Below are 22,888 nucleotides of genomic sequence, written 5' to 3' on the forward strand. Positions count from 1 at the left end.
AAAACAAATTAATTTAAGAGTCGTAAAACCTAACAAGTGAGCCAAATGTCCATAGATCATGTCCCGCTCCGCCCCCTCCCCAGGCTGGGCCCCTCCCCTCTAGGTGGGGGCTCATACGCTGGGGGGCTCCCAGCCTTGGCTCCCCTGCTCCCTCCCAGAGGTGACCGCCGTGCTCTCTGCCGTAGGAGAGGCCTCCTCGCTGCGGGACTATGCGGCCTCCACCATGACCGAGTTCCTCGGCATGTTCGGCTACGACGACCAGAACACGAGGGACGAGCTGGCCAGGAAGATCAGCTTCGAGAAGCTGCATGCGGGCCCCGCCCCCGAGGCAGCCACCTCCTCCGTGCTGCCCACCTCGGAGGACGCCCTCAGCAAGCGGGCGCGCTTCTCCAAGTACGAGGAGTACATCCGAAAGCTGAAGGCGGGCGAGCAGCTCTCCTGGCCGGCCCACGGCGCCAAGGCCGAGGAGCGAGCCGGCAAGGAGGCCATGGGCCCCCTGCCGGGCCTGCGGCTGCCCAGCAGCACGGCGCACCTGGAGACCAAGGCCACCATCCTCCCGCTGCCCTCACACAGCAGCGTGCCCATGCAGGGCCTGGTGGCCCGGGCCTCCAAGTACGACTTCTTCATCCAGAAGCTGAAGACGGGCGAGAACCTGCGGCCCCAGAACGGGAGCACCTACAAGAAGCCATCCAAGTACGACCTGGAGAACGTCAAGTACCTGCACCTCTTCAAACCCGGGGAGGGCAGCCCTGACATGGGCGGGGCCATCGCCTTCAAGACAGGCAAGGTGGGGCGCCCCTCCAAGTACGACGTCCGGGCCATCCAGAAGCCGGGCCCTGCCAAGGTCCCACCCACTCCCAGCCTGGCTCCTGCTCCCCTTGCCAGCGTGCCCAGTGCTCCCAGTGCCGCTGGGCCAGGGCCTGAGCCGCCTGCCTCCCTGCCCTTCAACACTCCCGAGTACCTGAAGTCGACCTTCTCCAAAACGGACTCCATCACCACGGGGACCGTCTCCACTGTCAAGTAAGGCACGCCCCGCCCCCGCCGCCAGCCCGAGCTGAGGCCATTCCCTGCCTGTGAGGCTCGTGTTTGTGGACACGCACCCTGTGCACACCCCTGTGCGCCCACACCGATACACACTCAGATTCTCACGCCCGTGCTTCCACTCACGTCCATGCACACTTGTCCCTCCGTGTGTGAGTGCTCAGACCCAGTTCATGGACCCACACCCTACACATCTTGCTGTATACACACGTCTCGCACACTGGGTATCCTGTGCATGTGCTCATCCGCTGACACACACCAGGCCCCTGTCACCCCGTTTGCTCTCCCTGCCCCCACCGGGGCCAAGCAGAGGCCATGGTGGCTGGGAAGGCCCTGTTCTGGGTCGGGGTTTCTGGAGTCCGAGCCGGGGACCACGGCTCCTGGGTGGAGTCTGGGCCGTGGGGAGGCAGCCAGAGAGGCGGGGAGCTGGGCGGCACCCTCAGCGCTAAGCCCGCCAGTGCTCCCAGCCAGGGCGCCGCAGGGGTTCTTAGACGGCGCGAGGGCAGGACCTCTTTCCCTTTGGTTGTCAGCTCTAAAAAATGACAGCAGCCACCACTCAATAGCTATCCAGTGTGAATGAGTCAGAATTACACCTTTTTTTTTTTTGTCAGATCAGCAAAATAATATATTTTTTGGTGTGCCGCAGAATTTTGGTAGCTAGTTTATGTGTGCCATGAGATGAAAAAAGTTGGAACTCATTGCCCCGGGCGATGGTAAAATGATTGTTCACAGATCGTGCGGGGCCGCATGAGACCCTCTGCCCCGGGGATGGGGCCACAAACCTGGGAGCAGACCGAGGGCCGCCCTCTGGTGGGGGAGGCGTTCTGACCACTGAGCAACACTTGCTTGGTGCCGCTTTGGCCATCCCCTGGGTCTTCCCAGGGACGCCTGGTACCCCTCCTCAGCCTGCAGCTTCCTGACGCCCAGTGTGCAAGGGGGGCCGGGCCCCCACTCTCAAGGCTTCTGCCCAGTTAGACCAGGCCAGGCCTGTGCCCAGGGTGGAGCCCTCCAGCCCTACCAGCTAGTCTTCTTGCTGGAGTTGAGCTCACTGAACCTCTGCCAGGCTTCTGCCCTCAGACTCGCCCAGTCCCACCCTGAGCGCCTCAACAGCACCGCGAGGGAGAGAAGGGCCAGGGCCCAGGGCAGGGAGCTGCCCCCAGACGCTCCTGGGGCATGAGGCCACCCCCTGTCCGCTAATCGGCTGTGCCCTGTGTCTCTCGCCAGGAACGGATTGCCCACAGATAAGCCAGCTGTCACCGAAGACGTAAACATTTACCAGAAATATATTGCCAGGTAGGCCCCCGGGGAGGGGACCGCCATGGAGAGAAGGTGGGGGCACCAGGGATGCCTGGGGACTGTGGGACCACGTGTCCAATGGCCAGTAGTGCCAAGGCGCCTGCTGCCTCCGCATTCCCACACACTCCTGCCCCACACTCCCCGAGGGACTGCCCCCTCCCCATGCCAGAGGCCCCGACCCCTTGGGGTGATGCCCCCCCCAGCAGCTTGTACCCCAGGCAGGACGGGTACATGGCAGGGCCCGGCCACAGGTGAGTGCAGGCCCCTCCAAGCTCACACGGGGCCCTGGGGTGTGGGCCACTGTGGAACCGGCCGGAATGAGACGGGGATGTGGCCTCAGTGTGCTCCCCAGGCCAGGCCTGACCTCACCACCTGACTCCAGACCTGCCCCTTTAAGCCTCAAGGCCGCAGGATTGGCAGGTAAAGGACTTCACCTCCACAGATGCCCCCAAACCAGGCCCCTGGCTGCCAGCACCTGATGGGGCGGCACACGGCAGGGGCCGTGCCCGGCAGCCGTCTTTCTGCTGATCTTCCAGGTTCTTCGTCCCGCTCTGTCTCCACCCCCTGTCCCTGTCTTTCAGCTTTGCTCTGCTCTCTTTATTATTATTATCATTATTATTAGTGCCTCAGCAGATGGCCCTTTTGGCAGCTTCAGCTTAAATATTTATTTGCAAGTGGTTCTCCCCCTTACAAGGGGGTTCCCTCTCGCTCTCCCGCAGTCTCCCGCCATCCTGGCCCGGCAGGCGGGCTGAGCCTGCCACCTTCTCCGCGGTTGTCATGGCGTGCTCTCCCCGGGTGGCGTCCCCGAGGCTGAGCCACACCCTGAGCCCAGGCCTGGAGAAGGCACACGGGCTTTTCTGGGAGGTGGGCAGCGGCCAGGCAGCTGGCTCCTGGCTACAGAGTTGGCTGGAGAAAGAGCTCCCTGCCTCGGGAACCAAACAGATGCTGTGCTTTAAAAATGCATCACTCTGCACTGTTTCGCGCGTCAGGAAAGCCCAGGACAGAGCGCCGTCTCCGCGGCAGAGCCCGGGCTGGCTCAGCCAGGGTCCCCAGCAGCTGCACATGAGGCAGTGGGTCACCATGGGGCCCCTGCCTTCACCCTCCCTTCCTTCCCGTCCAGGTCTCTTCCCCATCTCTGCTCTGACTCTGGCTTGCCCTAGGTCCTTCCTCCCCACTTTGGTGCCAGGCCTCTCTCTGCGCCTTCCCTGGCCCTCACTCCCAGGGCAGAGGGACGGGTCTGCAGGTCAGTGGCTCCAGGCTTCCTGATGGGCTCCGTCATCGTCGGCCTTCTCGGGCTTCTGCCACTGCACCCCAGCATACCACCTCTGGGGAGCCTCCCACAGGGCCCAGGGCACTTCTCTGGGGCATCAACATAGACGCCCCGCGGCTGCGCAGGCCGAGACCCCCGGCAGAGTCCTCCCTGGGACTGGCCTCCGGAGGTCTGAGCCTGCCCCTCGTCTCTGCAGGTTCTCGGGCAGCCAGCACTGCGGCCACATCCACTGCGCCTACCAGTACCGCGAGCACTACCACTGCCTCGACCCCGAGTGCAACTACCAGGTAATGCCTCGGCGCCCGCCCGCGCCCGCGCCCGCGCCCGCAGCCTCCGGGCTGGCATGCCAGCTCCGTCTGCCTGGGCTGCCTGAACTTGGGGAGCAGACAAGCCGTCCGCGTTCCCAGGCTCCTGCCCACAAGGCGTCTAGCGGGGCCTGGGGCCATCTGGTCCTGGTGGTGATTTGCTTTACCACTCCCTGGGTCTGCCTCGCACCAAGGACGGCCAGGCAGCCTCGTCCCTTTGCATCGGTCCTCCCAGTGCCCTAGGGAGGCTGGTGTCACTGCCCTGTTGTGTGACGATACCACTGAGGTTCAGACAGGTGGTCACGTGTGTTCAGAGCCGCCCGCTGGTGAGTGCGGAGCCAGTGAGGGTGATGGGAGTGGGCAGTCTGCACCGGGCTGCCCCTCCCCGGGAGCCTGGCCTGGCACAGCCCCCAGGGGGCACTGGGCAAAATGCTTCCATCAGAGCCCCTACTGTAAAGGCTCGGTCCAGTTCGCCCTCTCTGCTCCGGGCATGGCTCTCGGGAGCCTGGGGGAGGTCAGGGGGGTCTGTGGTTCTGGAGCCCTTGGAACTGTTCCCTCCAAGGTGTGCTGGCCTCCCTGGGGCGGTCTGGGCTGCCTCGACCCCAAGCAGGGCTATGGATAGGGAGACCTGAGGGCCCGGGGCCAGCAGCTGGCGGCCGGGCTCCTGCCAACCCGGCCCTCTCCCGGCAGAGGTTCACCAGTAAGCAGGACGTGATCCGGCACTACAACATGCACAAGAAGCGGGACAACTCGCTGCAGCACGGCTTCATGCGCTTCAGCCCACTGGACGACTGCAGCGTGTACTACCACGGCTGCCACCTCAACGGGAAGAGCACCCACTACCACTGCATGCAGGTGCCCCGCCCCCGCAGGGAGGAGGGCCGGGAGTCCTGGGGGCTCGGCTCGGCCAGGGCGGGGCCTGCCCCATGGCCATACTTGGTGCGGGTGAAATTCAGCGAGCTGTTTATACAGACCGACATTTTTCAGGCTTTAACACCAAGAGCAGCATTGCAAATGGTTCCTGAGGCGGTTTTTGTTTAATTCTTCGCTCTAATGCCATGCAGAGTCTGGGCTTTTTCAAGGTGTCAGGTCCAGGGGGAGCGACTTCGGGTCGCAAATAGCAGCCGTCGTGCCTCCCCCGGTGTTTGTCAGGGGTTGTTATGGCCCCGGTGGAACAACCTGGGCCAGGCGGAGAGGGGGGCTCGCGCTCTGGGCTCTGAGATGGTGCAGACACTGGCACAGCCCAGCCTTCACGAGTGCGGATTCCACCGGGTTTTACTCAATATGGCAACGCTGCCTGCCTGGCCCAGCCGGGCGGGGTGGGGAAGGCCCTGTGCCGGGAACCATCCACTGAGCAGTCCCGGGGCTGAAGGTGACCACCAGGCCCCGGGGTCCAGCCCTGCCCACCCCTGGGGGCATTAGAGGCACAGCCACAGACTGGGACTCCAGACCCACCTTCTAACGGAAGGGCCTCCCACGCCTATGCCGGGGGGTGTCCTGGGTCCCTGAAGACAACTCGGCCCTGAGCACAGGCAGGGCCAGGCCCTGGGGGCCTGAGAGCTCCTTGGACGTTCTCCACTGTGGTTCTTCCGTTAACCTGCTCCGTCACCCCATCTGGACGGGGGCGGGGCGGGAGCTCCCCGAGCAGGGTGGTCAGAGGCCCGAGGCCCCGAGCTCCAGCTGCGTCCACCGGAGCCACCTCCCTGGCCTGGCCCGGGGTGCCTGGCCTCGCCCCCTGACCGCGTTCTGGGCCCTGCAGGTGGGCTGCAACAAGGTCTACACGAGCACGTCGGACGTGATGACGCACGAGAACTTCCACAAGAAGAACACCCAGCTCATCAACGATGGCTTCCAGCGCTTCCGAGCCACCGAGGACTGTGGCACGGCCGACTGCCAGTTCTACGGGCAGAAGACCACACACTTCCACTGCAGGTGCGGCCCGCTGCCGGGGAGCCAGGCGGGACCCGGCCCGGCCGGCTGGGGCCCCGCGTCCTCCAGGAGCTGGGACGGGCAGAGGGCGGCTCAGAGGCTCCACCTCCGTGTCCAGCTTGGGCTCGGGTGGGAGCCGGGCAGGCCTCTCTGGGCCCACCAGGCCCTGTGACAGGCCCCTGACGTCCCTTTCAGGCGCCCTGGCTGCACGTTCACCTTCAAGAACAAGTGTGACATCGAGAAGCACAAGAGCTACCACATCAAGGACGACGCCTACGCCAAGGACGGCTTCAAGAAGTTCTACAAGTACGAGGAATGCAAGTACGAGGGCTGCGTGTACAGCAAGGCCACCAACCACTTCCACTGCATCCGCCCCGGCTGCGGCTTCACCTTCACCTCCACCAGCCAGATGACCTCGCACAAGCGCAAGCACGAGCGCAGGCACGTGCGCTCCTCGGGCGCCCTGGGGCTGCCGCCCGCGCTGCTGGGCGCCAAGGACGCGGAGCAGGAGGAGTCCAGCAACGACGACCTGGTGGACTTCTCCGCCCTGAGCAGCAAGAACTCCAGCCTGAGCGCCTCCCCCACCAGCCAGCAGTCCTCCGCCTCCCTGGCTGCTGCCACCGCCGCCCCCGAGGCCGTGCCCGGCGCCACCAAGGCCCCCAACAGCAAGATCTCCGGGCTGCTGGCCCAGGGCCTGCCCGGCTCCATCCCCCTGGCGCTGGCCCTCTCCAACCCGGGCCTGCCCACCGCCGCCTCCTACTTCCCCATCCTTCCGGGCAGGGGGAGTGCCTCCCTGCCGGTGGGCACCCCCAGTCTCATGGGTGCCATGTCATCTGGGGCAGCAGCCTCAGCAACCCCTGACACGCCCTCTCTGGCCGCCTCGGGAGCTGGTGACTCAGCCCCCGCGGTTGCCACCTCTGTCTCGGTGCCCCCCGCCTCCATCATGGAGAGGATCTCTGCGAGCAAGGGCCTCATCTCGCCCATGATGGCCAGGCTGGCCGCGGCCGCCCTCAAGCCCTCTGCCACCTTTGACCCAGGTGAGCAGGCTGGGCCCTGCCCAGGAAAGCACCCCTCAGACCCATCGCCCTACTCCCTACACCCCAGTCGCCCCTCAGACCCTCCTCTTTGCCTTGTCTCTGCCTCCATCCTGTTTATTTCCTGTTGGGGCTCCTCATTCTGACCTGCCCACCCCAGGCAGCTCTTGCTTCTGTCTCCGCATCTGTGCAGTGGGGCAATAATCCTGGCCTCGTGGGAGCCTGTGTGTCCCAGGCACCTGCCAGCTGCCCCCTACCCTGGTCTCCTCTGCCCGGTCACCGTGCAGCCCTGATGGGAGCAGTCCCAGAGCCCGTTTTCCCTAGGATTTCGTCCAGGGGATGTGCAGGGGACGTGAGTCCAGCAGGGACGTTCGTGCCTGCACAGCCCTCCAGGCCGAGGACGCCCTTCCCAGGCCCTGCCTCAGTGCGTCCTGTGCAGCGGACTTTCTGTAGCAACAGAAACGTTCTCTTCTGCACTGTCCCGCATGGCAGCCACGGGTCCCGTGTGGCTGCCGACGGCTTACACGTGGCCAGTGTGACCAGGGAACTGGATTCACTGCAATTTCTTTCATTTTTGCCACACTGTTGGCTCCCATGTGTGAGCCAGGGAGCCAGGCACAGCTCTGTCCCCACCGATGACTCTCCAGGAGGGTGATCCTCCTCTCTCTCAAGTTTTCTGCTCTTTTAGAACTGTTTCCCTGGAATTTTCTGGCTTTTCTGTTTCCCTCACTCCTCTCCCGTTTTCCCACCTCCGGGCACTTAGCATTAGTCAAATCCTTGAGCAGATCGGCTCAGGTCTGGGATGTGGCTCACTTCATTCACTCATTCATCCGACAACCACTGGCGCTAGCCAAGGGCCAGGCACCGAACGGGTGCTGGGGACGTGGTGGGGAAGAAGACAGACAGAAGCCCCGCCTTGTGGAGCTGGTGGACCGGTGTGGGCTAGTCTGGCCCCAGGCACATAGCTAGAAGGTGGTCAAGTTGAGACTCGGACCCCAGCAGTCTGGCCCCTGAGCTCATGCGCCCTGCTTCCTTGCAAGACTGTCCTGAAACCAGCCAGGACTGAGGGCCCGTGGCCTGGACTCCCAGAGGGCCACCAGTGCCTGACGGGGCTGGGCCCTCTTTCCCTGGGGACCTTGGGCAAGTGACTTTGGAGAGCTGCCGGAATGTCGACACTCTGAGTTCTGAAACGATCCTTCCCCAGTGGGACGCGCTCAGCTGGCAGCTTGGAGTGACTCACCTTACATTCCTGGGAGGGGCATGGGGTCTGCGCAGGGCCACGCCCCTCTGGTCAGGTGCCTGCCAGCTGGGGTGGGGCCCCGCCAAGGCCACCCTAGGCTCAGTGGCCAGACTGTCAAGTACTTCCTTTCAATAGAAAACTCTCCTTTCCCCAAAAGAAAGGTCGAGCAAAGAGGAAGAGGGCTCATCTTCCTTTATTTTTAATAAAATGCCACTTGCTGTCTGTGAAGCAGCTCTCTGTCAGCTGCAGCGCCTGGGGGCAGATTAACATTTCAGTCCCTGGGGGATGATGGAGAGAGGCTCCTTGGACACGTTCCTGTCAGCAACTTCTTCCGCCCCTGCTCTGCTCGGACTCCCAAGTCCTCGGCCCACCCTGCCGGCCTCCCCCACGCCCACCCCACAGCTCCCACCCGCCCGGCCCCGCCCGGCCTCGGACCGTCCTGGACAGCTTGACGGGCGAGGTCACACAGTTTGAACCGCTCTGATTGGCTGTCAGCTTCCATAGCCCTGACCCAGCAGATGCCCCTCCTAGGCATGCTCAGTGGAAGGCAGGGCTGTCGCCCCGGCAACAGGGGGAAGGGGACCTGCGGAGGGGACGCAGCTCCCAGTCTAGATCTGCCACTTTCCCTCAGCGTTAACAGAGTCTTTAATAAAAGCCTAAGCGGCAGCCCCACAAATTGACTGTGACAGTCAGTGGAGAAAACGAAGGGCCCCCACGCCCGCCCAGCCCCCTCCCCAGCCTCCCGCCCTTCTCCTCCAGGAGGCCCTGAGCCTGGACAACTTTGACATAATTTTGCAATAATTATCACTTGAAGAATTGCCACACAGGAGTAAGCATCACAGGCCATCATGTCAGTGGGGAGAATCGCTGACCAGCAGCCAGGGCTCCCCAGGGGCCCCAGCCCACCTGGCCGACTGCCCTCCCCTTGGGGGGTTCTGGTGCGTGCCCATAGGAAGCCCTCAACCCCTCTAACACATCTTCCCTCCCCTCCCACGTAGGCAATGGGCAGCAGGCCACCCCTGCCAGGTTCCCCCCAGCCCCGGTGAAGCAGGAGCCCGGTGAGATCGCTGGCGCCCCAGGTTCCCACGAGGCCTCCCAGGACCGCAGTTTAGACCTGACTGTGAAGGAGCCCAGGTGAGGCGAGGCCGGGGCCTCCCACTCTGCCCCCTGCAGGAGGCTCAGGGTACAGCACCCTCAGAGCCAGACGCCCACAGGGGCCAGGGCCGAGCCCCCCTGCCAAGGGGTCATCTCCCCCCAGGCAGATGTAGCAGGCTGGCCGGACCCCAGGGCTGGGCTGGGAGGGACGGGGCCCGGCTCAGGCCCACGGACGCCTGCGCTAAAGCCCCTTGGTTTGTGTGTTCCAGTAATGAATCAAATGGCCACGCAGTCCCGGCAAATTCATCTCTTTTATCCTCGCTTATGAATAAGGTAAGAACCATCCATCACACGCCTCCCATTCCCCCACCCAGAGAAATTAAAGCTGTGTTGGGGGGTGGGGGAGATGTGTTTGTTTTTTAATGTTTTGCCTCTAATAAGATGAGTTTGTACCATTTAAATTTTGAGGCCATTTTTCATCGGATATAATTTCAGAGCCACTGCTTACAAATTAATTTAATGAACTGGCTGAAGAAATATATTCCAGCCTCTGACACCCTTTTTTCCCCCTCAGATGGAGGGCTCCGGAGCTTCTCCCGAGCCCTCCAACTTCTTTCACTGCGCGTTATTAATTGTATTTATTTATTTTATATATTTTTTGTTTGTTTAAAGAGGGGTGGGGGTGGGGGACCAAAGTGGGAGCAAAGCATCAATTTCCACTTTTCGGGTTGAGTAATGGTCTCGGACGCCTTCCGCAGAGGTCGCTCCGGAATATTTATTTTAAATAATGCAGGGTCTTTGTAAATTATACATCATATCAAATATATTTTCCCCCTCCACATGATAAATTTGACTACAGCAAGATTAATTTGGTTACTGAGCACAAGTGACTGCTGAGGAGGGAGCGGGGCCTGGGCCAGACCTCGCGGGTGGGAGCCCGGGCCCGGCCCTTGGCAGGAAGGAGCCTCCCGCTGCCCTCTGCCCTCCGCCCTCCGCCCTGCACCTGGTACCTCTGCCTCCCCTCCTGCCGGCTCTGTGCTCCTCTGTCCCCTTCTCAGGTCACTGCCCCTGCAGCCCCTCGTCCCTGCCTCCCTGCTTGCCCGGCAGCATCCAGCTGTCTCCGTCTGACCCCAGGAGCCTCCCTCCCTCCCTCTCTGCCCCTTTGTGTGTCTTCTCTTGCTCTCAAGGAATCCTAGGGTCCCCCGTCCCTCCTCCTCTTGCCCTTCTTTTGAAAACCTGGCAGGAAAATAACCAGGGAGCCTCGAAGTCTGGGCAAAGCTGGGCTGGCGTGTGCCCCGAGCCGCGAGTCTCGGCTCACGTGAGTGATGGCACCGAGCAGCTCGGGGCCTGTGTGCAGGAGGCCGGGCAGCGTCCATCCAGGGGGCTCCTGCACCGCCAGAGCCGACGGGGCAGCCCCCTCCCTGTCTCAGCTCTGCTGTGCTCGGTCGGGTGAGAGGGCCCAGGGCCCAGAGCCACTGCTGGCCCCCCCACACCAAGCATGGCCCCGTCTCCTTGCAGATGTCTCAGGGCAACCCCAACCTCGGCAGCCTGTTGAACATCAAGACGGAAGCAGAGGGGAGCCCCGCCGGGGAGGCCTCACCCTTCCTGGGCAAGGCCGCGAAGGCGCTGGCTCAGGAGAAGCTGTCAGAGCCCTGGAAGCTGTACCTTCGCAGGTGAGGGGCTGGCTGGGAGCGCCAGGGGGAGGGGGCCGGCCCGCCTGTCCTGGTGGCTGGCGCCTCGCCAGAGCCCGGGGTCTCCTCTAACCAGCCGGCTCCCTGGCCAGGTTTGGTACCAAGGACTTCTGCGACGCCCAGTGTGACTTCCTTCACAAGGCCCACTTCCACTGCGTGGTGGAGGAGTGTGGAGCGCTTTTCAGCACCCTGGACGGGGCCATCAAGCATGCCAAGTGAGTTGGGGTCCTCGAAGGGGCCCATTTAAAGGTGGCCCCATTTACCCATGCTTGGTTCCGGCTGGGTGCGGCCGGGACTGCACAGCCCCTCGTGCCTCCGGAGCAAGAGCCGTGCGCTTCCCACCAGACCGGGAGCTGAGCCGGTTTCTCGGCCGGTGCTGCCGAAAGCAGGCCCGCTCCCCACCTGTTCGTGGGCTCGGCCCCCCCCAGTCCTCTGAGCTCCCCCAGGCCCAGTGTGGCCGTCAGCCCTGCACAAGTGCTCCCTGCAGACCCAGCTCTGCCCAGGCGGGGCCTCGGGAAGGCCTTTCCAAGCCCAAACATGGCATTTGTAGATTCTCTTTGACCTAAAAATAATGAAATTAATTTGTGAAACCCACTGAGCCGAAAAGCGGCAAGCCCAGCGCCTGTTGCAGTTGAACCCAGAACTTATGAACATGTAAACCAGATCAGCAGTGCCCCGAGCTCCGGGCAGGCCCAGCTGCTGGTCTGCAAAGAGCCGACTTCAGATGCCGAGCCCACCTTCAGACTTTGAAGCAGGTTCTGGAAGGATGGGCCCCGTGAGCCAGGACCTGCTGTCCACAGCCCCTCCGTGTGGGGCAGTTAGGCCAGGACCAGGAGCCGGGGTTCGGGATCGGAGGACACAGCTCTCTCAGTCCTTCGCTGCTGGTGGTCCTGGCACTGGGAACAGGCCCCTGAGGCAGACAGGCAGGGCCCCAGCCAGGCCTGGGCAGCAGGGAGAGGCGGACCTGCGCCGGGCCCTCTCCGCCGCCTCCTGAGACCCCCGTTCTGCCTCTTGCAGCTTCCACTTCCGGACAGAGGGAGGAGCCGTGAAAGGGAGCACAGAGGCCCCCTTCCCGGCCTCGGCTGCGGAGACCAAACCTCCCCTGGCCCCCTCGTCCCCTCCGGCGCCTCCCGTCACCACCGCTGTGGCTTCCTCTCTGGAGGGACCCACTCCCAGCCTGGCCGCTGTGCCCTCCACCCCCACCCTGCTCGCCTGGAAGCAGCTGGCTTCCACCATACCCCAGATGCCTCAGATTCCAACGTCAGTGCCTCACCTGCCCACTTCACCCTTGGCCACGACTTCTCTAGAAAACGCCAAGCCCCAGGTCAAACCCGGATTCCTCCAGTTCCAGGAGAAGTGAGTCCCTCGATGAGCCGGGAGTCCCGTGTGCCCTGCGTGTTCGGGAGTAGGTGCTAGCAAGGACCGCGCGAGGCGCCGCCCAGCCTGCAGTTAGCCCTGGCTGTCCTCAGCCTTCTGGGACACGGTCACCAGGCAGTGTCCTTCTAGCCAAAGATGCTGCTGCTCTGACCTCACTGCCTGTTCCCAGAGCAGGTGGCCGGGGGAGACGCTGGTGGTAGGGGCCACTTTCCAGTGCGCCAGTGGTGACGCTGCAAGGACCAACGTAGGTGGCCGGGAGTGGTGGTCCTCGCCGCGAGGACGGCTGCCTGTCCCTCCAGGCCACCTGTTGGTCTCTGGCTCACACCATGGCTGAGTCTCTGCAGGGCAAGCAAAGCCATGGGTTGGGGGGAGGGGGCTAGGCCCCCTCCAGGCCCACATCCACCTGCACAATGGTCTGAGCTCTCAGGGGTTTGGAAGGGACCTTCCTCACTGGATGGTGGTGGCTACTCGCGGCGAGAACGGTGACTCTGTATGATTATGTGTGCGGCTTCCTGTTCTCAATAAAAGTAATAAATTGGACGTGAACACACACCACCTGAGTGGCAGCTGTCCTCCCTCTCTGAGCACCCGGGGCCGGGCTCACAGCCTGGAAGGGGACCTGCACTCCTCTCCATCCCTCCCTAGCCCCCCTTTCCTCTGTCACCTCCTGAAGGGCAGCCCTCTTAGTTGTCCAGACTTGGTCAGGGTCCCCACCTGGGTCGAGGCGGGAGCAGCCGCGTTGCAGCCAGAGCAGGAGGCTGAGCGCAGCCCCCTCCATGCCCGTCTGCAGCCCCGGAGGCAGGGCTCTGGGGCAGGGCCGCCCCTCATGGGCTGGCCCAACATTCCCCCTGCCCCTGCCAGCCCCATCACGCAGCTGGCTTATGAGGTTCTGTGAGTGGGTGGGTGCCCCACGCCCCCAGCTGACCCTGGGAGCCCCAGCGGTTTGAACCTCAGCAGGACCTGACACCAGGCACACATTCCCACTGGCCAGGCCCGTGGTAGCAGTTTCCTGGTAGGGCTGTCCACCCATCTGCACCCTGCCAGCCAGCCACACCAAGGCCTTGCCGGTGCCATAACAGCCAGGCCTCGCTGGCCTCCCGCCAGGGCTGGCAGCACCATTGCTCATTTTCATATCCAAGAAGTTACTGCAGACATCCTTATCTACAATCCTGAGGCGTGGCCATGGAAACTACGTGTCCCAGCATGCAATGCTCTGGGCAGCCTGCATACTGTAGTCCCTTATACACCTTCAGAGCTCCAAAAAGAAGGCAAGAATGCATGCTGGGATCTGTAGTCTCCGCAGGCTGAATCATCCTGTTGAGCAGGAGGGCAGCCCAGGGGCCATTCCTCTTGATTGCACCACTGGGAGCAGAACCCCAAGGCAAGCAAGTGTCAGGACACTGGCGGGGAGGGTACCGGGAATGCCAATGACCTTCTGGGCTGTGGTTTCATTCCAGCGATCCTTGCCTCGCGACGGACTGCAAGTATGCCAACAAGTTCCACTTCCACTGTCTCTTTGGGAACTGCAAGTACGTCTGCAAAACCTCCGGCAAGGCCGAGTCCCACTGCCTGGACCACATCAACCCCAACAACAACCTGGTGAACGTGCGAGACCAGTTTGCTTACTACTCCCTGCAGTGCCTCTGTCCCAACCAGGTCAGCGCTGGCGGGGGGCGGGGCAGAGCAGGGCGGTGCAGGGGGCAGGGAGGCACAGGCCCCTGGACCAGCTCCTCCTGGCAGAGTCTCTTTCTCACGCCCTCTTCGAATTGGCTCCTCCAGACTCTGGGAAGGATGCTGTCTGCCCCAGGGCCCTGGCGGCCTTGGTCAGGGGTTCAGATTGGTGCTCAGTTGGTGAGGTCTGTCGTTTTATCCTAACCCTCAGGGGAGCCACTGTGCCCTTGGCATCATTCTGCGTCCTGGAACTAGCCAGGCTCCCTTTCCCCAAAGGCCTAGATTTTAAAATAGGCACACTGCACACATAACGAGGTTGAGCTGTCTGTGCCCAGATAGGAAGGGCAGGTCAAATTCATCATAAAATCCTACCCACTTTGTGGGGAGCACAGGGAGGAGTCTGGACCAAGATCTAGGCAGACGAGAAGTGCTGGGATAGATTAGTGATGTCTGCTGTGAGCGTGGACCTAGAGATGGGTTGCACCAAGACCAGGTAGGATGTTCTAGTCAGATGACAAAAGGGACACACTACTGCTTTTTAACACAGTAGTCTTCACCGGATCGTGTTTTCTGATTCTGAGCACGGGCAACACACATGCAGAGGCCTGGGGCAGGCGGGACTCCTGGAATGTGCCTACCTGGTCCTGACCCTCCTGCTCCTCCCTGCAGCACTGCGAGTTCCGGATGCGTGGGCACTACCACTGTCTCCGGACCGGCTGCTACTTTGTGACCAACATCACCACCAAGCTGCCGTGGCACTTGAAGAAGCACGAGAAAGCGGAGCGGCGGGCAGCCAACGGGTTCAAGTACTTCACCAAGCGTGAGGAGTGCGGCCGGCTAGGTACGGAAGGCGGGGGCAGGGCCCTGCAGCGGGTGAGAGGCCCCTGGCTCTGGCCCCGAGGCCCTGGTGGCCACGGTCACCTCTCTCCGCGCCTGTCTCCTGCCCCCGCACATCAGGTTCCATGCTTTGTTAAAACTGTCACAGATATCACAAGCCAGGCATGGTCAAACTAGGAAAACAGTCAAATCCCAAGGGCCCATGAAAAGGGGGTGCACTGCACCCACCCAGTGAAATGCGTGGGGCTTCATCGGGGTGTCCAGGCCTAGACTTGGTTCCCTTTCCTTTTGTTTTCAAGAGAGCTTCCCGGTGAGCGCTAGGCGCTCCCGGAGTGGTGCCCTAGGGTCCCCTCCCACGGCCTTCCCTGCGAGCGTCTGTCCAGGGAGCCGCGGCCTGCCCGGTGGTTCATCCATTCATTCAGCAGGCGCTTGTTCAGGAGCTGTGCCGACTCTGCCGCTGCAGGAGGTCTGGGGTGGCAGCTAAGGTGCTTTGTCATCCTCTGTGGCAGGCTCTGTGCTCAGTGCTGGGGACCTTGTGGGACAAGCAGGTACATGGCGAGCTAAGCCCAGAGCCTCTCTGACTTGGGGTGGCCCAGAGGACAGTGGCCATGGGGCTGAGGAGAGGAGGCACACATGGCCCCGAGCTCGGCAGCAGATGCCTCGTGTTAACTCTGCGGCCGAGAGCTGGCCCCCAGCGGGGAAGCGAGCCCCAGAACAGAGCCTCCCAGAGCGTGCCCTGGGGATGGCTGTGGGGAGGGGCCTCCAGGCCCAGCGGGCAGCAGGACAGAGCCTACCCTCCTGCCTCAGGATGGAGCCTCGTGTTCACAGGCCCGCAGGTGTGGGCAAGAACCTGCCCAGGAAGGGACTGGAGCCTGGAGGGCAGGTGGTGGAGGGCAGGCTGGGCAGAGACGCCTGCAGGGTAGGTGAGCCCTGTTGTGCCTCCGGGGGTCATGGCAGCAGGGCCGTGGGGCAGCCCAGGCCCTTCCATAGGGGCAGGCCGAGACACTCACAGTCAACTGCCAGAAAAGACAAGGAACAAGCCTTTCCTTCAAGTATTCATTCAAGAAGAATTCACGGCCTGGGAGAGGGTTGGTAACCATGGCAACAGATGTCAACAACGGTGGCCTATGCTGTTCTTGGGCTCAGTTTACAGGTGTCAGGATATTCTGTAGTTGCTGTTATTTACTCAACTTTGGGTGTTTTGGGTGGTAGCTGGGGCCAAACAAAGCTGGGAGATGATATAAGACACCTGGCCAGCTCAGGTGCCATGGCAACCGACAGGCCTTCACCTGCCCTTCGCTGATACTGTTTCAATCCCGCCTGTTCTGTTTGTTCTCAGCCCAAAGCAAAGCAGAGGTGGGAGGGGGCAGGGCAGAGGGCCACCGGCCTGCAGCCATCTAAACAAGGTCTGGGGGCAGGGGAGATGTGGCTGACGTAGTGGACGGGTCAGCAGGGTCCCTTGCCCTGGATCCCGCGGACCTCTCCGCGTTTGGGGCAGGGCTTGGGGGCCAGCCTGCCATTGCCACATGCCTGTGCTAGGCTGCAGGGCCCAGGCTTTGGGCAGCCAGGTGGCCTGGGACTTCCTGGGAGGGGGTGGGGTGGGGTCCAAGCCCTCCTGGGAATGCCACCCCCGGAAAGGGCCCTTTCCCCAGAAGCGCGGGCCTCGTTGCCCACTCCCCCGTGCCCAGAACAGTGCCAACACGGAGCAGGTGCCCAGCTGCGGCCGGCTGGGGGCTCACGGCCGAGGGCTGTGTCCACAGGCTGCAAGTACAACCAGGTGAACAGCCACTTCCACTGCATCCGAGAGGGCTGCCAGTTCTCCTTCCTCCTCAAGCACCAGATGACCTCCCACGCCCGGAAGCACATGCGCAGGATGCTGGGGAAGAACTTCGATCGAGTGCCCCCCTCCCAGGTGAGAGCCCCGCCCAGGCAGGCTGCCCCTCCCCCAACCAGGGTCCCATTCCTGCTTCCGGGCGGTGGGCTCTGCCACCTGAGTCAACAGCCTGCCCCCTGTGGGCAGCACAACCCACAGCCCAGCTTCCTCAGGGCCCCCGCTTCCTTTCAGGGCCCCCCGAGCCTGATGGACACGGAGACAGATGAGTACATGGATTACACGGGCTGCAGCCCAGGCGCCGTGTCCTCGGAGTCGTCCACCATGGACAGAAGCTGCTCCAGCACCCCTGTGGGCAACGAGAGCACAGCAGCAGGTGAGCGCGGCCAGGGGACAAGGGGACAGCGGGTGAGGGGCCGGCCAGGGAGGAGCAGAGGGGCCTGGGAGCTCCCAGCCTAGGTCAGGCGCCTCCTCCCAAGGCCACCACTGCCGAGCCCATTTTAGGACAGGAGGTTCATGGTACGTGGCCTCCAAGGAAGACAGGCCAGTGTGCAGCAGAGCCAGCCGGTTTGGGACGTGGGTCATTGTGGCCACCTCCTGTCATCCTGCCCAGCACACTCTGCCCCGGGGTCCGCTTCCAGCAGGGACCCGGCTGGTCCGCTCTGAGCTACGGAATAGAGCAGCACAGCCCCCGCCAGTGCCAGGCCTGTGGGTGCCCAGGGCCCGGCAGGCCGCCCCACCCAGCCCTGGCACCTCCTCTGGCCTTTCTGCCGTTGTCCCCAGCATGGTCCTTGGGCCCTAGAGCAGGGTCCCCCCAGGCAGGGCTCTGCCGCAGGCCTCGCCAAGCCCGTGGCCGCTCTGCGCACTGCCCCTCCCGTTCTGTCCCCGCCCCTCCTCCCCTCTCTTCTCTGTGCACCTCTCTGCTCCTCATCTGTCCACATGTTTTCATGTCATACTTGCTTCTACCATTGGGTTTCTCATTTTGGTTCTTTTTTGTTTGTTTCTTCTTTTTTTTTTTTTCTGCTTTTCTCCACCCTCTCCAGGCTGCCCGGCTCCTCCTCCTCCTCCTCTTCCTCCTCCTGCTGCTGCCGGTGACCAGGCTGCCCGCGTGGCTCCACAGCCCCCACTGACCCCCTCCTTCTCCCCGGCCGTGCTCCGGGCACCCCTCCCCCCGCTCCCATGCCTCTTTTCTCCACCCTGTCTCTCATACTCTCTGCTCAGTGCCACTCTCGGAGCCGCCCGGGGCCTGACCCACCCCGTCAGCAGCCCGCCCAGCTTCCCGCCCGTCACTGCCACTCCAACTCCAGTAAAAAGTGACGTCCCCCTAGTTCAGGATGCTGCAGGTAACTCACACGTGCCTTCTCACCAGCGTCTGTCCCCCCCGCCGACCCTCGAGGCCGGGGCTCAGGACCTGACCTTTCTCGGTGGCCCGCTTGGCCGAGGACAGGGGCACCCTCTGCCCCTCACAGCCCAGCACCCTCGACACCAGAGAGCCTGGTCTCTCATCCGAGGTCTGCTCTGCTCCGCTTCTGCTTAGCTTCTGGGCAGGCCAGAATGTCGCCCAGGGTCCCCTGGGATTTGCCCCATCTCAGCAACTGGCCAGAGCCCCAAGATGGGTGCCTGCCCCACCCCCAGCTTCCTGCAGCCAGGCAGAGCCCCCCCTTCTGCTCTTGGGAGTTCACCTGGGACCTGGCACAAGGGAGGCAGAAGGTGTTCTTGGGAAGGTTGCTGGTGCCTGGGACCTGCCCGGATTCAGAGGGTCCTGCCAGCTGCCTTAACCCCCCCTGCCCACCCCGGTCCCAGAGCCAAGCAGGAAGAGGGAGAGTCTGCGGCCCAGGCCCCAGGCAGAGCTCCATGGCAGGGGTGCCTCCCGCCCCGTCTGTGCCCTCCCCGTCCATGGTGTCGTCATCTGGCTCTGCCTCTCCTCCCCTTCAGTCTTGCCTCACATTCTGCCTGAGTGCCAGGCACTGTACCAGGCCCAGGAGTACGGCAGAGAGCAGGGCCGGGGTCCCCTCTTGTGGAATTCAGCACATGGAAAGCTCCGTTGTTGGCATAAGCAGATGGAGATCTGTGACCTCAGACCCAAAGCAGCCACTGCTCAGCCACCTGGGTCCCATGCCCCCTGCCAGGGACTCCCTCATTGCAGTCCTTGGTTTCTCTTCACCTGCTAAGAGTGCGTGTCTGAGTCTCAAATGGGCAGTGCGGTAGGGTGGTGCCATGGAGGCTGCCACTCCAGGCAGGTCAGCCACATGGGAAGAGCCTAGACGATGCCCACCCCCTTCCTGGTAGGGCCAGGCCTGAGGGCTTCTCTGTTCTTCCTGGGGTGTGGGGCAGGGAGTGCCAGGTGTGGGACCATGAAGCCCAGGGCTGGTCTCCCCTCACCCTGCAGCTCTAAGGGTCGCTGTGCTTCCCAGGAAGGTGTGACAAGCACAACCAGTCGATTGGACAGCTCTGGCAATGGGGACTCAGAGTCCAGGGAGGCAGCTGGGGCGGGGGGGGCGGGGCACTGATAGGCACTCACCCCCTGCCTGAGCTCCTGCTCCAATCCCAGCTCCCAGCAGAACTGTCCTCTCCCAGCTCACTGCGGGCAGAGAACCCCAAAACCTTAAAGAACCTTCTGGTACCAAGGAGAAGACGATGCTCCTTGAGGCAAGGACTTAGAGCCACAAACAGCCCCAGGGCGCTTGGCATCCCTTTCAGGAGTAGGCTGGTCCCCTGCAGACAGGTGGGCCCCGGGGAAGCTGGGGAGCCCGCAGAAGGAGCCCGCCTGTCCCTCATTAGAGGCGAGTGTGATGGCGTCCTGGCCCACGTCCAACTTGGGTAATCACACGCAGCCCACCTAGATTCCCCCTTCAGCTTCAATCAGCACCAGGACGTGTCCTCACTTCCCACCCAAACTGGCCAGGAAGCAGCCACCACATCCCCCAGAGCTGCTCACTCTGCCACCCAGGACAGACGCCTGTGGCATCCTGCAGACGTGGATGACTCAGGGGGAAGCCTGGGGCTCCGGGGCCGTTGGGGGGGGGGTAGTGGGAGCACACACGCGCGTGCACACACACACACACTGACTGCCACAGGAAGGCAGGGGGTTGTACCTAAATGCTGCCCTCTGGCCACCATGCCAGAGTCAGGGACCCTGTGTGGGTGGGATCCGGGAATGGTGCCCACCGGGGCGCTGACCTCCCCTGCCCCTCCCCAGGGAACACCATCTCCATGCCGACAGCCTCAGGGGCCAAAAAGCGCTTCTGGATCATCGAGGACATGTCGCCCTTTGGGAAGCGGCGCAAGACGGCCTCCTCTCGCAAGATGCTGGACGAGGGCATGATGCTGGAGGGCTTCCGGCGCTTCGACCTCTACGAGGACTGCAAGGACGCGGCCTGCCAGTTCTCGCTCAAGGTCACCCACTACCACTGCACGCGCGAGAACTGCGGCTACAAGTTCTGCGGGCGCACGCACATGTACAAGCACGCGCAGCACCACGACCGCGTGGACAACCTCGTGCTGGACGACTTCAAGCGCTTCAAGGCCTCGCTCAGCTGCCACTTCGCCGACTGCCCCTTCTCGGGCACCAGCACGCACTTCCACTGCCTGCGCTGCCGCTTCCGCTGCACCGACAGCACCAAGGTCACGGCGCACCGCAAGCACCACGGCAAGCAGGACGTGATCAGCGCGGCCGGCTTCTGCCAGTTCAGCTCGAGCGCGGACTGCGCCGTGCCCGACTGCAAGTACAAGCTCAAGTGCTCGCACTTCCACTGCACCTACCCGGGCTGCCGCCACACGGTCGTGGGCATGTCCCAGATGGACTCGCACAAGCGCAAGCACGAGAAGCAGGAGCGAGGGGAGCCCGGCCCCGAGGGCCCCGCGTGCGGCGCGGCCGCCGGCCTGGACAGCTCGCTGTCGCTGGGCACCGAGCCCGGGGGCTCGCTGCTCTTCCTGCAGAGGGCCGCCGCCGGCCTGGGCCTGGAGCTGGGCGACGCGGGCGACCCCGGCCCCCTCGACGGCCCGGGGCCCCGCGACGGCCCCGCAGCGCCCGCGCCCGGGCCCGCGGCCGGGGAGTCGTCGCAGGAGGACGAGGAGGAGGAGCTGGAGCTGAACGAGGAGGAGGGGGAGGACGACGAGGACGACGAGGACGAGGACGAGGAGGAGGACGACGACGACGACGAGGACGACGACGACGAGGACCTGCGCACCGACTCGGAGGAGTCGCTGCCGGAGGCGGGGCCGGGGACACGGAGCCCGGAGCGGGCAGCCCCGGGCGCCCCCGCGCCCCCCGCGCCCCCCGCGGCCTCGCCCTAGCCACCAGGCCGAGCAGGGGGCGGCCCGCCCTGAGGGCGCTCCTCTTTGTTTATTATTGTTATTAATTTTGTAAGAAATGGTATTTATACGTCAAGCTTCCCTCTGTACAGAGCTAGATGTTCGCTGTGGTTCCGGCGTCGGGGGGTGCTCCGGGCTCGCCCCCCCAACCCCGCCCCCCGCCGCCGCCCCGCCGGTGCTTCCGGACCCCGAGTCCGTCTCAGGGCAGAGGCGGGGCCCCGTCTGGTGCTCCGGGGCCGCCACCGCGCCCGCCGCCCGCGCAGCTCCGCGGCTGGAAGGACAGGCCGCCGAGCTCCCCTCTCTAGCTGCAATTCGGGGATCTTCTTCAGGGAAACAGAAGGTGCTCTTGTCCGGGGTGGGAGAGGGGAGCGGGGTCCCCAGGGCGAGGCGGGCGCAGCTGCCCCAAGCGATCCTCCCCAGGGCCGGACCCCGGGCCCACGCCCACGCCGGTGGGATTCCTCATTGCTCAGGACGGGGGCGGGCGCTGGGGTCACCAGGACCCCCACCCCTAACCCCCGGAGGCGGGCGGGCACCTCGGCATCCGGCAGCGCCCCATTCACAGCCAGGCCCGGCCTCCTGGCCCTGGGGAGGGCGGGGCAGAAGGCGCCGCTCGGTGACACTACGTGGACCACGGAGGAGCCCTCGCGGAAGCAGCGAGGCCGGGGGCGCGGTCCCCGCCCCACTGCGGGGCCCGGGCACGGAGGGGCCGCGGCCCGCGGTGACTGCCGACCGCCCTGCCGCGAGGGGCTGCTCGCCACGGAGGCGGGTGCCGCCGCGGTCTCGGCCGGCGCTGGGGACGCGAGCGGCGACTGTGCGGGCTTTACTGTTCGGAATGGAAAACGTGGAGAAAGGTGTACAGTGTTTTCCTGTCAAGGTGGTTATTCTACGTAGAACAAAAAGAAAAGAGCAGGCGGAGGACAGGGCCGCCGCCCCAGCCGGGCGGAGCGGAGCGCGGCCACCGGGCTGCCGAGCGCATCGGGCGCGCGACGCCGCGTCTAACTTGAATTTCGTAGAGGCCAGAGGAAAGGACTGTACTGTTGATACAAGTTTGTAGTTAATTTAACATTTGAGTTTTTCTCTATTGGTTATGTGTGTGGCTTTATAGGGCTTTTTTTTTTTTTTTTCCTCTTTCCCTCCCAGTTTATTATTTTGTTTGGGATGCTTCTTTGTTGGTGCAACCCACCCAGATTTGGTTCCCTTTTCAAAACATCCCCCCTTCCTGGAGATGATGATGATGTCACAAGCCCAGAGAGGGGGCCTCACCGGAGAGGCACTCGCCTGGCCAGTGGCGATGAGGGTGACAGGGACCCAGGACAGGCAGCCCAAGGCCCCTCCTGTCCCCTTCTCTCCACTGCAGGCCGCCAGCTGGTCTTGGGTTGGACCCTGAGACTGGCCACAGGAAGAGAGCGAGGCCTGGTCTGGGGGGCCTGTCACCCAGAGCCACCTCCCTGCGGGTCTCCAAGGGGCCTACCCAGCCGAGGGGCAGGTTTCCTTTTTCTTTCTTGTTTTTTTTTGTTTTTGTTTTTTCCTTTTCTTTTCTTTTTTGTCCTCTTGGCTGCCCACAGCCAGAAAGCCAGGACCACCTGAACTGGAGAGAGCAGGCAGGGAGGAGCGGTCAGACGGAGTGTACCTGACTCACCAGGAAACAGCGTTTCTAAGCCCCCACCAGAGCCTCCTGAATTCTGTGGGCACCACGTGCTGCTGCTGAGCGTTCGCCCAGACTTTGTGCCCGACCACAGAACTGGTGAGTCTGTGGAAGGAGTCTATAAAGGAAAAAAACAAAAACAAACATTTTTCAATGTAGCAAAATCAAACAGGAAAAAAAAAAAAAAAGAAAAGAAGAAGACGCCGACAGTGCAGAGTCTAGCCTTTTGTAACCTTCATATTGCACACTAGGACTATAAGCCATTGCTAGCGCGTTTTGAATTTTAATGTGTAATTTTTGTTTTATTTTCTT

At 63.1% G+C, this 22,888-nt stretch overlaps 1 protein-coding gene across 4 annotated transcripts in view; it reads left to right on the forward strand.

Moving 5' to 3' along the window:
• CASZ1 (castor zinc finger 1) overlaps positions 1-20,913 on the forward strand; it is a 145,382-nt gene extending 124,469 nt beyond the window's left edge. For all 4 annotated transcript variants that reach the window (XM_036256575.1, XM_036256577.1, XM_036256576.1 and 1 more), the window contains 16 exons: positions 186-1,020; positions 2,266-2,334; positions 3,804-3,894; positions 4,603-4,767; positions 5,672-5,844; positions 6,037-6,878; positions 9,114-9,249; positions 9,480-9,543; positions 10,729-10,883; positions 10,994-11,116; positions 11,919-12,257; positions 13,736-13,934; positions 14,619-14,790; positions 16,547-16,698; positions 16,852-16,993; positions 19,817-20,913. In XM_036256575.1, the coding sequence (XP_036112468.1) occupies positions 186-1,020; positions 2,266-2,334; positions 3,804-3,894; positions 4,603-4,767; positions 5,672-5,844; positions 6,037-6,878; positions 9,114-9,249; positions 9,480-9,543; positions 10,729-10,883; positions 10,994-11,116; positions 11,919-12,257; positions 13,736-13,934; positions 14,619-14,790; positions 16,547-16,698; positions 16,852-16,993; positions 19,817-20,913 (4,754 nt within the window). The remainder of the gene's footprint in view (positions 1-185; positions 1,021-2,265; positions 2,335-3,803; positions 3,895-4,602; positions 4,768-5,671; positions 5,845-6,036; positions 6,879-9,113; positions 9,250-9,479; positions 9,544-10,728; positions 10,884-10,993; positions 11,117-11,918; positions 12,258-13,735; positions 13,935-14,618; positions 14,791-16,546; positions 16,699-16,851; positions 16,994-19,816) is intronic.
• The last annotated feature ends 1,975 nt before the right edge of the window (positions 20,914-22,888 follow it).

The sequence above is a fragment of the Molossus molossus genome, unplaced genomic scaffold (assembly GCF_014108415.1).
Source record: "Molossus molossus isolate mMolMol1 unplaced genomic scaffold, mMolMol1.p scaffold_m16_p_12, whole genome shotgun sequence".
Taxonomy (NCBI): domain Eukaryota; kingdom Metazoa; phylum Chordata; class Mammalia; order Chiroptera; family Molossidae; genus Molossus; species Molossus molossus.